The 15,986-nt window shown below is 54.8% G+C and overlaps 1 protein-coding gene across 6 annotated transcripts; it reads right to left on the bottom strand.

Annotated features, from left to right (window-relative positions):
* Positions 1-4,002: 4,002 nt before the first annotated feature.
* tsc22d4 (TSC22 domain family member 4) lies at positions 4,003-15,659 on the bottom strand. 6 transcript variants are annotated; one of them, XM_031899605.1, is made up of 5 exons: positions 15,566-15,659; positions 11,604-12,034; positions 10,050-10,192; positions 7,193-7,244; positions 4,003-5,192 (listed from the first exon to the last, which is right to left on the bottom strand). In XM_031899605.1, the coding sequence occupies exons 2-5, from the start codon at positions 12,021-12,023 to the stop codon at positions 4,995-4,997; spliced, it is 813 nt and encodes a 270-aa protein (XP_031755465.1). In that variant the 5' UTR covers positions 12,024-12,034; positions 15,566-15,659; the 3' UTR covers positions 4,003-4,994. The 6 variants fall into 6 exon arrangements, with proteins under 6 accessions (XP_031755465.1, XP_031755462.1, XP_031755463.1 ...); XM_031899602.1 differs by lacking the exon at positions 15,566-15,659 and adding an exon at positions 15,304-15,540; XM_031899603.1 differs by lacking the exon at positions 15,566-15,659 and adding an exon at positions 15,342-15,540.
* Positions 15,660-15,986: the final 327 nt, after the last annotated feature.

The following is a 15,986-nucleotide window of genomic DNA, read 5'->3' as shown; positions in this document are numbered from 1 at the left end:
CCTGGACAATGACACCCCCCCCAACCTGTCTTTCCTATTGGACTGCCTGGACAATGACGGCGGGGTGCCAGTTTGTTAGGTGCCCTCCATAATCACTAGTCTAAGCCCCCCCCCCCCCGATGATGCCCTTCTTCACTGAAAAATGCCCTGGCCTGGGGCACTATTCTATTGAGCACCATGTGGCCACCTTGTGCCCATAAAGCCCCCCCCCCCGTAGAGTGGAACTGTAACTCCCAGAGTACGCAGGGACAGAGCAGCCAGGTACAGATAGAAAAATATGATTTTATTTCTCAGTAGCGTTATGTTTGTGCTTTATATTAATTCCGTACATTAAGCTCAGGGCTACAGACTCACACTGTCATGGCTCCCTATTCCCTTATTTGTACCGTTATATATTATATTTGTTCCCTTTGTCAGGGAAGCAGTATGGCAGCTCCCACCCAAATACACCCGGAATATTCTGGGCACAATATTATATCCCTGTACCCTGTTACACCAATACAGGAACCCCAATATCTTCTGAGGATTCTCCCTTGTGTCTCCTATTAGGGCCTCCAGGATAATGGCAACCCTCCCCAACTTTCCAGTACAATTGTACCCCCCCCAAACAACCTGTCTCTCCTATTAGACCCTCCAGGACAATGGTACCCCCCCTTCACATCTGTCTCTCCTATTAGACCCTCCAGGACAATGGCACCCCCCCCAACTTGTCTTTCCAGTACAATTGTACCCCCCCCACAACCTGTCTCTTCTATTAGGCCCTATAGGACAATTGTACCCCCCCCCCCACAACCTGTCTTTTCTATTAGACCCTCAGGATAATTGTACCCCCCCCCCACAATCTCTCTCCTATTAGACCCCTCCAGGACAATGGCACCCCCCCCCCACAACCTTTCTCTCCTATTAGACCCTCCAGGACAATGGTACCCCCCCTTCACATCTGTCTCTCCTATTAGACCCTCCAGGACAATGGTACCCCCCCTTCACATCTGTCTCTCCTATTAGACCCTCCAGGACAATGGCACCCCCCCCCAACTTGTCTTTCCAGTACAATTGTACCCCCCCCACAAACCTGTCTCTTCTATTAGGCCCTATAGGACAATTGTACCCCCCCCCCCACAACCTGTCTTTTCTATTAGACCCTCCAGGATAATTGTACCCCCCCCCCACAATCTCTCTCCTATTAGAACGCCTCCAGGACAATGGCACCCCCCCCACAACCTGTCTCTCCTATAGACCCTCCAGGACAATGGCACCCCCCCCCTCACAACCTGTCTCTCCTATTAGACCCTCCAGGACAATGGCACCCCCCCCCCACAACCTGTCTCTCCTATTAGACCCTCCAGGACAATGGCACCCCCCCCCCCCCACAACCTGTCTCTCCTATTAGACCCTCCAGGACAATGGCAGCCCCCCCCCTCCCACAACCTGCCCTCTCCTATTAGACCCTCCAGGACAATGGCACACCGCCCCCCCCCCCCAACAACCTGTCTCTCCTATTAGACCCTCCAGGCAATGGCAGCCCCCCCCCCCTCCCACACACCTGCCTCTCCTAATTTAGACCTCCATGGACAATGGGCACCCACCCCCCCCACCCCACACCTGTCCTCTCCTATTAGACGCCTCCAGGACAATGGCACCCCCCCCCCTCCCACAACCTGCCTCTCCTATTAGACGTCTCCAGGCACAATGGCACCCCCCCCCCCCCCCACAAACCTGTCTCTCCTATTAGACCCTCCAGGCCAATGGCACCCCCCCCCCCCCCCCCACAACCTGTCCTCTCCTATTAGACCCCCAGGACAATGGCCCCCCCCCCCCCCACAACCTGTCTCTCCTATTAGACCCTCCAGGACAATGGCAGTCTAAGCCTTAAAGGGGAAGTAGCGCGACATTTCTACAAGTTTACAGGGAATTGTGCCGACATGTTTGTGTTTAGCGGCAGTCAGAACTGAATGCGTTAGTGTTCCCTAAAGTGTCGTCGGTGCAATACGGGGGCAGCTAAGCACCCATGGGAGGGGGAGGGAATGCAATGAATGCACTACTGTATCTCTTTCCCCCATAATCCCTTACTGCTGATGGAGATGGGGGCCGGGTGTTTCCCAGAACCCCTTTAGGTTTGCTTGCTGCCCAAGCATGAGGGGCAGTAGCAGAGGGCATTGTTGCCCAGTCTGGATCCCACATACTGGAGCCCCCCAGTACCCCAATAGCCAATCAGGATGGGGGTTTACTATGTCTCAGGTTATACGTGTATGTGTCCTGCTAGTTAGGGGCCCCTGAACGTAACAGGTAGAGCGAGTCTATCTAGGGAAGCTGAGCCAATCAGATGCCTCCGTTGATTAAACAAGCCTTGTTTGTTGTTACTCTCCCCGTTCCCACTGTACAAACTCTGCCCCGGGCACTGTATGCCCAATAGCGTCTTTGGCTCCGGCTAGGGATTCCACTTAGTGCCACGTTCTGGGCTAGCGACGGGCCGGCCGGCACCGGGTTAAACCCCACACAGCCTGCTTGTGCTTTATTATATTCCAAATGTTTATATGGCGGGGCAGGCAACTTACAGAGCGTCCCTTTCTGCCCCAAGGGTTAAGCAGTGAGTGTCAGCTCCGGGGGTGGGGGCGAGGGAGGGTACAAGGAGGTGATTGTGTCCCGGCCCAACAGAGCAGCCACTCAGGGCTAATTATACCAAATACTGGGAAAGCCTAATGTAAAACCGCTTCTCAGCATTGGGATAAAAGCGCCTCTCAGTCTCAGCGTTTCATTGGTGCCGATTGTGGGGCCCCCCGAGCTGGGCCCCTGTAGTAGGGGGGATGTTGGGGATAGTAGAGCAGTAGGGTACGGGGGGACCGTAGGGCAGATTGGGCACGGTGAGGCCTAGGGCAGGGTGGGCACGGCGGGGCCGTAGGGCAGGGTGGGCACGGCGGGGCCGTAGGGCAGGATGGGCACGGCGGAGCCGTAGGGCAGGATGGGCACGGCGGGGCCGTAGGGCAGATTGGGCACGGCGGGGCCGTAGGGCAGGGTGGGCACGGCGGGGCCGTAGGGCAGGGTGGGCACGGCGGGGCCGTAGGGCAGATTGGGCACGGCGGGGCCGTAGGGCAGATTGGGCACGGCGGGGCCGTAGGGCAGATTGGGCACGGCGGGGCCGTAGGGCAGATTGGGCACGGCGGGGCCGTAGGGCAGGGTGGGCACGGCAGGGCCGTAGGGCAGGGTGGGCACGGCGGGGCCGTAGGGCAGGGTGGGCACGGCGGGGCCGTAGGGCAGATTGGGCACGGCGGGGCCGTAGGGCAGAATGACCTTGTTAACATTAGTAATATTACTTTTATATGATTGGATCTTTTTTTTAATCAATACCCCCCCCTACATTGGTTTAATAACAACCCCCACTAGCAGTTAGAATTGGTACTGTCCTCAACCCAGAACCTTCTGAGGGAGCCTGTGCCGCCAACACCCCTGCCCATCTTATGCTTGCTCTTACCCCCGGTCATGGGGGAACATTGGCATCTTTGTGCACCAGTCACGGCACATACAGTACATTCGGGGGCACCAGTCACGGCACATACAGTACATTCGGGGGCACCAGTCATGGCACATACATTGGGGGGCACCAGTCACGGCACATACAGTACATTCGGGGGCACCAGTCACGGCACATACAGTACATTCGGGGGCACCAGTCATGGCACATACATTGGGGGGCACCAGTCACGGCACATACATTGGGGGGCACCAGTCACGGCACATATATTGGGGGGCACCAGTCATGGCACATATATTGGGGGGCACCAGTCCATGGCAGCATACATTGGGGGGCACCAGTCACGGCACATATATTGGGGGGCACCAGTCATGGCACATACATTGGGGGGCACAAGTCATGGCACATACATTGGGGGGCACCCAGTCACGGCAACATACATTTGGGGGGCACCAGTCACGGCACATACATTGGGGGGCACCAAGTCACAGCACATACATTGGGGAGCACCAGTCACGGCACATACATTGGGGGCACCAGTCACGGCACATACATTGGGGGGCACCAGTCACGGCACATACATTGGGGGGCACCAGTCATGGCACATACATTGGGGGGCACCAGTCACGGCACATACATTGGGGGGCACCAGTCATGGCACATACATTGGGGGGCACCAGTCATGGCACATACATTGGGGGGCACCAGTCATGGCACATACATTGGGGGGCACCAGTCACGGCACGTACATTGGGGGGCACCAGTCATGGCACATACATTGGGGGGCACCAGTCACGGCACATACATTGGGGGGCACCAGTCACGGCACATACATTGCATGTTGGCACACACACACACAGAGCTGGTGAGATATATTTGCATGGTGCCCCCTGGAGCCATGCCCGCCCCATGCCCAGTTCCAAACAGTATTAATCAATTAATAAAGTCATTTTGAGCCAATGGGCAGTATTAGACGGCAGGCAATGGTTCTTGGTAATTAAGAACTTGCATAGATACCATCCATGGTCAGTTATGGAATGTTCTGCTCCTCAGCCTTAGACTTCCCAGCTGTCTTCTCTGATGGATCCTCCAACTGTCTATTCTTTAACTCTCTTCCACCATAGAGATACGTAGTGTAGTCCTCAGCTGCTGGATACTGGAGACTTCTGATATCCCAAGCCATGGCATCCTTAACCATGGTGGCTTCGACCATAGAATCTTTAGCCATGGATTCCACGCATTCTAGAACAATGGAACGTCTCAACAGAACCTGCTAAGCACCTTCCTTAGCCTTCTTGGCCATGGAGTCCTCAGCCGTGGAGTTGGCCTCAGTATATTCCGTTTGCCCTTTTTCTTTGTAGTGTGTAAGAGACGGGTCCTGAGATGTCAGTGATGAGTCTCCCCTTTTATCCACATTCAGTTCTGTGTGAAGCACTCTCCTGAACGTCTCAAACCTCTCGCCATCTCTCTCGTCGGGATGGATTGTTAGTCGTTCTACTGGAAGAGCTGTTTCCAGCCGAGACATTTATTTTTGATCGGCGACCTTTCTGGAGGTCTGAATGCGAGACTGCAACTCAGAAAGCTGCTGGGGAGTTGCAAGAGACCGCAAGAGACTGTTCTCATGCTCCAAGTGACTGTTCCTCTCGGTGAGATCTTTTATCTGTTCTTTAAGGATCTCAACCACTTCACGTACCGCAAATAGGAGGTGAGTCTTTACCAAGTCCTGGAGAAATGAGACTGTTAGTGCTCAGTGGGGTCTCTATCTGTACCCTTGTTATGGGCTAAGGGGGCCCAGCCTGGGGGCCAGTTAGGGGGGGATTTGGGGTGAGTGCTTATTTGTGCCCTGGGTACCCCTGGAACTATAGCGGGGTGACTGTTACCCCAATGTTTCTATATATCTGTAACCTTGTTATGGGCTAAGGGGGCCCAGCCTGAAGGCCAGTTAGGGGGGGGATTTGGGGTGAGTGCTTATTTGTGCCCTGGGTACCCCTGGAACTATAGCGGGGTGACTGTTACCCCCAATGTTTCTATATATCTGTAACCTTGTTATGGGCTAAGGGGGCCCAGCCTGGGGGCCAGTTAGGGGGGGATTTGGGGTGAGTGCTTATTTGTGCCCTGGGTACCCCTGGAACTATAGCGGGGTGACTGTTTACCCCAATGTTTTCTATATATCTGTAACCTTGTTATGGGCTAAGGGGGCCCAGCCTGAAGGCCAGTTAGGGGGGATTTGGGGTGAGTGCTTATTTGTGCCCTGGTACCCCTGGACTATAGCGGGTGACTGTTACCCCAATGTTTCTATATATCTGTAACCTTGTTATGGGCTAAGGGGGCCCAGCCTGAAGGCCAGTTAGGGGGGATTTGGGGTGAGTGCTTATTTGTGCCCTGGGTACCCCTGGAACTATAGCGGGGTGACTGTTACCCCAATGTTTCTATATATCTGTAACCTTGTTTATGGGCTAAGGGGGCCCAGCCTGAAGGCCAGTTAGGGGGGGATTTGGGGTGAGTGCTTATTTGTGCCCCTGGGTACCCCTGGAAACTATAGCGGGGTGACTGTTACCCCAATGTTTCTATATATCTGTAACCTTGTTATGGGCTAAAGGGGGGCCCAGCCTGGGGCCAGTTAGGGGGGGATTTGGGGTGAGTGCTTATTTGTGCCCTGGGTACCCCTGGAACTATAGCGGGGTGACTGTTACCCCAATGTTTCTATATATCTGTAACCTTGTTATGGGCTAAGGGGGCCCAGCCTGAAGGCCAGTTAGGGGGGATTTGGGGTGAGTGCTTATTTGTGCCCTGGGTACCCCTGGAACTATAGCGGGGTGAATGTTACCCCAATGTTTCTATATATCTGTAACCTTGTTATGGGCTAAGGGGGCCCAGCCTGAAGGCCAGTTAGGGGGGGATTTGGGAGTGAGTGCTTATTTGTGCCCTGGGTACCCCTGGAACTAATAGCGGGGTGACTGTTACCCCAATGTTTCTATATATCTGTAACCTTGTATGGGCTAAGGGGGCCCAGCCTGAAGCCAGTTAGGGGGGGATTTTGGGGTGAAGTGCTTATTTGTGCCCTGGGTACCCCTGGAACTATAGCGGGTGACTTGTTACCCCAATGTTTCTATATATCTGTAACCTTGTTATGGCTAAGGGGGCCCAGCCTGGGGGCCAGTTAGGGGGGGATTTGGGGTGAGTGCTTATTGTGCCCTGGGTACCCCTGGAACTATAGCGGGGTGACTGTTACCCCAATGTTTCTATATATCTGTAACCTTGTTATGGGCTAAGGGGGCCCAGCCTGAAGGCCGTTAGGGGGGGATTTGGGGTGAGTGCTTATTTGTGCCCTGGGTACCCCTGGAACTATAGCGGGGTGACTGTTACCCCAATGTTTCTATATATCTGTACCCTTGTTATGGGCTAAGGGGGCCCAGCCTGAAGGCCAGTTAGGGGGGGATTTGGGGTGAGTGCTTATTTGTGCCCTGGGTACCCCTGGAACTATAGCGGGGTGACTGTTACTGTTGACTGTTATATATATATATATAAAGATAAAGGGAGACATTAGCGGTGGTGGGGGAGGTGCAGTATAAGCAGGGCCAGCAGAGGGAGACAAAGAGCAGAGATGCAGTGACAGAGAAGAGACAGCAGAGGGAGCTACAGGGCACAGAAGGGCAGACACTGCTAGTTACACTGCTAGTTCAGATGGGGTTAGTTGGAAGGGCAGTTGGGGCAGGTACTTACCATGGCCTGCTCAATTTTGTTGTCTATTGCTACCAAACTGTTGCTGGAAACACTGAGGAGAAACAGACAAAGGGGAGATTGTTATTGTAGGGTTTGTGAGTTGTATTTCCTAATGTAAATGTAATACACAATTCTGCCCCTAGAGGCCCCGCTGAGCAACTGGGTGCTGTGATGGAATGGCAAGGATCTCTCAGGGGGCCCTGCATTTCTCTGTGGGGGGGCAGGGGGATTCTGGGAGAGGCAGAACATGAGAGGCTCTGCAGGGCTGTTTGGGGGGGCTGCATTTCTCTGTTGGGGGGCTGGGGGGGCAGGGGGATTCTGGGAGAGGCAGAACACGAGAGGCTCTGCAGGGCTGTTTGGAGGGGCTGCATTTCTCTGTTGGGGGGTCTGGGGGGGCAGGGGGGATTCTGGGAGAGGCAGAACATGAGGCTCTGTAGGGCTGTTTGGGGGGGCTGCATTTCTCTGTTGGGGGGCTGGGGGGGGCAGGGGATTCTGGGAGAGGCAGAACATGAGAGGCTCTGTAGGGCTGTTTGGGGGGGGGCTGCATTTCTCTGTTGGGGGCTGGGGGGGGCAGGGGGATTCTGGGAGAGGCAGAACACGGAGGCTCTGCAGGGCTGTTTGGAGGGGCTGCATTTCTCTGTTGGGGGGCTGGGGGGGCAGTGGGATTCTGGGAGAGGCAGAACATGAGGCTCTGTAGGGCTGTTTTGGGGGGGCTGCCATTTCTCTGTTGGGGGCTGGGGGGCAGGGGGATTCTGGGAGAGGCAGAACATGAGAGGCTCTGTAGGGTTGTTTGGCGGGGGCTGCATTTCTCTGTTGGGGGGCTGGGGGGGGCTGGGGGGGCAGGGGGATTCTGGGAGAGGCAGAACCATGAGAGGCCTCTGCAGGGCTGTTTGGGGGGGGCTGCATTTCTCTGGGGGGGCAGGGGGATTCTGGGAGAGGCAGAACATGAGAGGCTCTGCAGGGCTGTTTGGGGGGGCTGCATTTCTCTGGGGGGGGCAGGGGGATTCTGGGAGAGGCAGAACATGAGAGGCTCTGCAGGGCTGTTTGGGGGGGCTGCATTTCTCTGTTGGGGGGGCAGGGGGATTCTGGGAGAGGCAGAACATGAGAGGCTCTGCAGGGGCTGTTTGGGGGGCTGTATTTCTCTGTTGGGGGGGCAGGGGGATTCTGGGATAGGCAGAACATGAGAGGCTCTGCAGGGCTGTTTGGGGGGGGCTGCATTTCTCTGTTGGGGGCTGGGGGGGCAGGGGGATTCTGGAGAGGCTCTGCAGGGCTGTTTGGGGGGCTGTATTTCTCTGTTGGGGGGCTGGGGGGGCAGGGGGATTCTGGGAGAGGCTCTGCAGGGCTGTTTGGGGGGCTGTATTTCTCTGTTGGGGGGCTGGGGGGGCAGAGGCTCTGCAGTTGGAAGTGACAGATGGATAATAAATGTCGAGGCTCTGTGTCCGGCTGTGAAATTCCTGCAGCTCATTCCTCTCGGGCCCCGGGGGCTGCTGGGAAATATCCCTGAGCCTCACACTATGGGCCCCGACTGTAAAGGGGAAATAAGAGCAAAGAACTTGTGTAAATAAAATAACTCAGTGCTTAGGCCGTACCTTCCCCCTCACTGTATCCTTCCGCCGTATGCCGGATCCCCCCTCGCCCTTGGGTTTAGCTCTGTTATACAAGAACTATAGTCCCTGTATGAGACCCCGGGGCTGGGGCCCTATATACAACCCCGGGGCTGGGGCCCTATATACAAGCCCTGGGCTGGGGCCCTATATACAACCCCGGGGCTGGGGCCCTATATACAAGCCCTAGGGTCTGGGGCCCTAATATACAACCCCGGGGCTGGGCCCTAATTACAAACCCCCGGGCGGGGCCTAAAAGCCCGGGGCCTGGGGCCTACTATACAACCCCGGGGCTGGGGCCCTATATACAACCCCGGGGCTGGGGCCCTATATACAAGCCCCGGGGCTGGGGCCCTATATACAAGCCCCGGGGCTGGGGCCCTAATATACAACCCGGGGCTGGGGCCCTATATACAACCCCGGGGCTGGGGCCCTATATACAAGCCCGGGGCTGGGGCCCTATATACAACCCCGGGGCTGGGGCCCTATATACAACCCCGGGGCTGGGGCCCTATATACAAGCCCGGGGCTGGGGCCCTATATACAACCCCGGGGCTGGGGCCCTATATACAAGCCCGGGGCTGGGGCCCTATATACAAGCCCGGGCTGGGGCCCTATATCAAGCCCTGGCTGGGCCTATATTACAACCCCGGGGCTGGGGCCCTATATACAACCCCGGGGCTGGGGCCCTATATACAACCCCGGGGCTGGGGCCCTATATACAAGCCCTGGGCTGGGGCCCTATATACAAGCCCTGGGCTGGGGCCCTATATACAAGCCCTGGGCTGGGGCCCTATATACAACCCGTGGGCTGGGGCCCTATATACAAGCCCGGGGCTGGGGCCCTATATACAAGCCCTGGGCTGGGGCCCTATATACAAGCCCTGGGCTGGGGCCCTATATACAAGCCCTGGGCTGGGGCCCTATATACAACCCGTGGGCTGGGGCCCTATATACAAGCCCGGGGCTGGGGCCCTATATACAAGCCCGGGGCTGGGGCCCTATATACAAGCCCTGGGCTGGGGCCCTATATACAAGCCCTGGGCTGGGGCCCTATATACAAGCCCTGGGCTGGGGCCCTATATACAAGCCCTGGGCTGGGGCCCTATATACAACCCCGGGGCTGGGGCCCTATATATAAGCCCTGGGTAAGGGGTTCCTCAGGGCCCCAGTAGTTACCCATGAGTACTATTAGTGGTAGATGCCAGGGAGGGGGAGGAGCTGGGTTGTAGGCGGGCACAGTTGGACCTTACCTGTCGTTGTCCCCTCCCACACAGAAGACGGATCTCGCCAAGATGAGCCGCTCAGTAAAGTCGTCAGTGTCCCGTTGGGCTGGGGGGGTTTCAGGGTGGAAAGTAGAAACTGGGGGCCCCACAGGACTCTGTGTTGGAGAGCGCTGTACGGGAGAGAGAGGGGGGCCAATTAGTGTGACGCAAAGCAGCCATTCCTGGTGATGCCCCTCCCACTGACTCCTGCTGCCCCTCCCACTCACCTGCTGCCCCTCCCACTGACTCAATCTAAGGTCCCTATCCCATTTCCCATCAGTCCCTGCCCCAGTGAGCTTACAATCTAAGGTCCCTATCCCATTCCCATCAGCCCCTGCCCCAGTGAGCTTACAATCTAAGGCCCCTATCCCATTCCCATCAGTCCCTGTCCCAGTGAGCTTAAAATCTAATGTCCCTATCACATTCCCATCAGTCCTGCCCAGTGAGCTTACAATCTAAGGTCCCTATCCACCCATCAGCCCTGCCCCAGTGAGCTTACAATCTAAGGTCCCTATCCATTCCCATCAGCCCTGCCCAGTGAGCTACAATCTAAGGTCCCTATCCCATTCCCATCAGCCCCTGCCCCAGTGAGCTTACACTCTAAGGTCCCTATCCCCATTCCCCATCAGTCCCCTGCCCCAGTGAGCTTACAATCTAAGGTCCTATCCCATTCCCATCAGTCCCTGTCCCAGTGAGCTTACAATCTAAGTCCCAATCCCATTCCCATCCAGCCCCCTGCCCCCAGTGAGCTTACCAATCTAAGGGTCCCTATCCCATTCCCATCAGCCCCTGCCCCAGTGGCTTACAATCTAAGGTCTCCTATCACCATTCCCCATCAGCCCCCTGCCCCAGTGGCTTACATCTAAGGTCCCTATCCCATTCCCAATCAGCCCCTGCCCCAGTGAGCTTACCATCTAAGGTCCGCTATCACATTCCCATCAGCCCGTGCCCCAGCGAGCCTTACAACTCTAAGGTCCCTATCACATTCCCATCAGTCCCTGCCCCAGTGAGCTTACAATCTAAGGTCCCCTATCCCATTCCCATCAGTCCCTGCCCCAGTGAGCTTACACTCTAAGGTCCCCTATCCCCATTCCCATCAGTCCCTGCCCCAGTGAGCTTACAATCTAAGGCCCCTATCCCATTCCCATCAGTCCCTGCCCCAGTGAGCTTACAATCTAAGGTCCCCTATCCAACATTCCCAATCAGCCCCTGCCCCAGCGAGCTTACAATCTAAGGTCCCTATCACATTCCCATCAGTTCCTGCCCCAGTGAGCTTACAATCTAAGGTCCCTATCCCATTCACCCTACAGTTGGGGGTAAGTGCATTTCAGCAGAGAATAGCAGTGAGGAAACTGTCTCTCCCTTTTTACCCCTCCTCTCCCTCTGGGACATTTACTGCCCCCGGGGTAAATACACAAGGAAAGCTGCAGGAGAAGGAATGGCTCCAGGTGTGAGGGCCAAAACTAACAGCAAAGGAATGAGGAGAAACAAATGGGGAGGGAGAAGGGGAATCATCAAAGCCCATGTATTTACCCCTCTTACCTCAATCCTTATATCCGAGCCTGTTCCTTCCCCCAGCACTGGGGCCCCTTGTGACCTGGGGGCCTGAGGGCCCTTTCCTCCAGCTCCCGGGGACAGAAGTAAGGGGGACCGGAGTGGGGAGGCGCGGGGGAGCCCTGAATCCAGAGAGTGTCCTGCCCCAGCCCGGCACGTAGACCCCACCTCGGGGTGGTAGAATTCCACACAGCTCCAGCGGCCTCTCTTGTACCGCCGCCCCCCTCCTAGGGGAGCCTGGTCCAGTCGGACCACCCGAAAGCGAGAGGTTGGGGGCGAGCGTAGTCCATTTGTGGGTGTGGGGGAAGCAGAACGCTCATCGGCTACTGGTGAAACTGGGGAGGAGGGCTGGTAGTCACTGGTCACACTGGTGATCTGGAAGCCACTTCGCTTCTTGCCGAGGCTCATTGCAGGCGATCCTGCCAAATATCATGAGAAATATATCCTTATATTATACACTGTATCACTCATGTATTATAAGGGATAATGTACCCCCTACTGTAAATGATAAGGATATTAGCAGTCACTGAGGGGTTCTGTGCCCCCCATATAAAGGCACAAGGCTGCAGGCTGAGTTATACAGGGAACTCTGAGTATCACTCATGTATTATAAGGGATACTGTACCCCCTACTGTAAATGATAAGGATATTAGCAGTCACTGAGGGGTTCTGTGCCCCCCATATAAAGGCACAAGGCTGCAGGCTGAGTTATACAGGGAACTCTGAGTATCACTCATGTATTATAAGGGATAATGTACCCCCTACTGTAAATGATAAGGATATTAGCAGTCACTGAGGGGTTCTGTGCCCCCATATAAAGGCACAAGGCTGCAGGCTGAGTTATACAGGGAACTCTGAGTATTCACTCATGTATTATAAGGGATAATGTACCCCCTACTGTAAATGATAAGGATATTAGCAGTCACTGAGGGGTTCTGTGCCCCATATAAAGGCACAAGGCTGCAGGCTGAGTTATAAGCAGGGAACTCTGAGTATCACTCATGTATTATAAGGGATAATGTACCCCCTACTGTAAATGATAAGGATATTAGCAGTCACTGAGGGGTTCTGTGCCCCCCATATAAAGGCACAAGGCTGCAGGCTGAGTTATACAGGGAACTCTGAGTATCACTCATGTATTATAAGGGATAATGTACCCCCTACTGTAAATGATAAGGATATTAGCAGTCACTGAGGGGTTCTGTGCCCCCCATATAAAGGCACAAGGCTGCAGGCTGAGTTATCAGGGAACTCTGAGTATCACTCATGTATTATAAGGGATAATGTACCCCCCTACTGTAAATGATAAGGATATTTAGCAGTCACTGAGGGGTTCTGTGCCCCCCATATAAAGGCACAAGGCTGCAGGCTGAGTTATACAGGGAACTCTGAGTATCACTCATGTATTATAAGGGATAATGTACCCCCTACTGTAAATGATAAGGATATTAGCAGTCACTGAGGGGTCTGTGCCCCCCATATAAAGGCACAAGGCTGCAAGGCTGAGTATATACAGGGAAACTCTGAGTATCACTCATGTAATTATAGGGATAATGTACCCCCTACTGTAAATGATAAGGATATTAGCAGTCACTGAGGGGTTCTGTGCCCCCCATATAAAGGCACAAGGCTGCAGGCTGAGTTATACAGGGAACTCTGAGTATCACTCATGTATTATAAGGGATACTGTACCCCCTACTGTAAATGATAAGGATATTAGCAGTCACTGAGGGGCTGCAGGGATATGGTATAAACATAAAGGATTGTATATTCACACTGAGGCAGCAGTGATTGGTAGAAGAGGGAGGAAGAGCTGCTGTGGGTTAAGGGATATACAGAAGAACTACATCCCATGATGCACTGTAAGGCCGGCAGTGACAGGGTGGCCAATAGAGCGTGGGGAGTCAGTGCAGGGAGTTATAGCCTGTGTTATGGTATCACATGAAAGGATAAAAGCTGAAAAACAATTCAAGGCCGGGGAATTGGCACAGCCAATCACTGCTCTCAGGCTCCCTGGCACTCATATTCTCCTTTACTGTGCGCAGCAGGGGGTTATATTTGTGCGGCTCCTGGTGGCCCCACGGTACCTTTGGCACAGAGTATGCAGGGGGCACCCAGTCAACTAGGGGCGGTTTGCCTAATGGGTCGTGGGGGTAACCCTGTAAGCCCCCGCCTAGCCAATGGGAAGTTATACGTTTTTATAGAAATGCTCAGTATTCAGCCAATCAGGTTGCAGACATTACAGCATGTGACCGTGGCACCAGTGGGCCCAATAACGCACATTATTAGCGGCCTGTGGGCCTTTGGGAAACTGGGGAAAGGTGAGATGTGCTGGAAGCTAATTCTAAGCAACTTTTCAGTTGGGCTTTATTTTTTCTGCTTTATAGTTTTTGAATGGTTTGCCTCGTTCTGAATCCGTCCGGCAGTTACATGAGGGTCGCTGACCCCCGACATCTCAAAAACAAATGTTCATCTTTGTATCCAAGCCCTCCGCTATTCCAATTCCAGCCTCTCATTCAAACCAAGGCCTGGCTGCTAGGGTAATTTGGACCCTAGCAACCAGGTAGCGGCTGAATAAAACAGCGAAATAACTCAAAAACCACAAAAAAGAAAACCAATTGCAGATGGTCTTAGAATTTCACTTCCTACATCAGGGCAAAACAACCCCCCCTGTAATGTAATGTAATGGGTGGGTGTGGCTTATTACAGCAGTGGGTGGGGCCTATTTTTCCACAGCATCCCTCTGTTTTTTCACCCCAATTCCAGCACTGAGTTTGTGGGGTTTGGGTGGATTATGGGTAGGAGTTAGTCAGACGGGAGCAGGGGGCCCCCACAGACAGGATGATGGGGGGGTCTCTCATAGGTACCAGCACATACACTGTATATATCCCAAATGCCCCAGTACAAGAATATTTCCCATCAGCCTCAGCCCCCGACTCAGTTCCAATCCAATCAGCCCCACTCTAAGTAAAGCTCCATCTCTTGCACTCACTTTCTCACTCGACTCTCTCTTACTCCTCTGTCTCTCAGGTAAGGTACAAGTCTCTCCTTACTCCCCCACTCACTCTCACACTCACTCTTACCTTCCCTCTGTGTGACTCCCCCTGGCTCCCCCACTCACTCTCACACTCACTCTTACCTTCCCTCTGTGTGACCCCTCCTGGCTCCCCCACTCACTCTCACACTCACTCTTACCTTCCCTCTGTGTGACCCCTCCTGGCTCCCCCACTCACTCTCACACTCACTCTTACCTTCCCTCTGTGTGACTCCCCCTGGCTCCCCCACTCACTCTCACACTCACTCTTACCTTCCCTCTGTGTGACTCCCCCTGGCTCCCCCACTCACTCTCACACTCACTCTTAGCTTCCCTCTGTGTGACTCCTCCTGGCTCCCCCACTCACTCTCACTCTTACCTTCCCTCTGTGTGACTCCTCCTGGCTCCCCCACTCACTCTCACACTCACTCTTACCTTCCCTCTGTGTGACCCCTCCTGGCTCCCCCACTCACTCTCACACTCACTCTTACCTTCCCTCTGTGTGACTCCCCCTGGCTCCCCCCACTCACTCTCACACTCACTCTTACCTTCCCTCTGTGTGACTCCCCCTGGCTCCCCCACTCACTCTCACACTCACTCTTACCTTCCCTCTGTGTGACTCCTCCTGGCTCCCCCACTCACTCTCACTCTTACCTTCCCTCTGTGTGACTCCTCCTGGCTCCCCCACTCACTCTCAGGGGAGATGGCTCTCACACTCAGGGATGCTCCATGCCTCACACGACTCCAGGAAACTTTCTCTCCATGCAGCTGCAGGTTTGTGAGTCTCTCAGTTCATGTTCTGTGGCCTGAAACAGTCTCTCCCTCTCTCTCCCTCTCTCTCTCGCAGTCTCTCCCTCTCTCTCCCTCTCTCTCCCTCTCTCTCTCGCAGTCTCTCCCTCCTTCCCTCCCTCCTTACTCAGCCTGTTGACATCTCCTGTGTCAGGAAGTCCAACCTCTTGTATCTGTCGCCTCTCACTGCCTCCTTCTGCCTCTCTGCCCTCCTCCTTCTGCCTCTCTGCCCTCCTCCTTCTGCCTCTCTGCCCTCCTCCTTCTGCCTCTCTGCCCTCCTCCTTCTGCCTCTCTGCCCTCCTCCTTCTGCCTCTCTGCCCTCCTCCTTCTGCCTCTCTGCCCTCCTCCTTCTGCCTCTCTGCCCTCCTCCTTCTGCCTCTCTGCCCTCCTCCTCCCCTCACTCTCCCATTCACACTTCCCTCAGCCCCAGTACAAGTTTCACCCCCAACCTTCTCTGCACCCCTATTGTACTTACCCTATACCCCCTACTCTGTGTATCCCCCCCCCCCCAGCCTATTGTACTTACCCTATACCCCTACTCTGTGTAT

Source organism: Xenopus tropicalis, chromosome 3, assembly GCF_000004195.4.
Source record: "Xenopus tropicalis strain Nigerian chromosome 3, UCB_Xtro_10.0, whole genome shotgun sequence".
NCBI lineage: Eukaryota > Metazoa > Chordata > Amphibia > Anura > Pipidae > Xenopus > Xenopus tropicalis.
The sequence above is the reverse complement of the archived record's forward strand: the minus strand, read 5'-3'. Positions and strand labels throughout refer to the sequence as shown.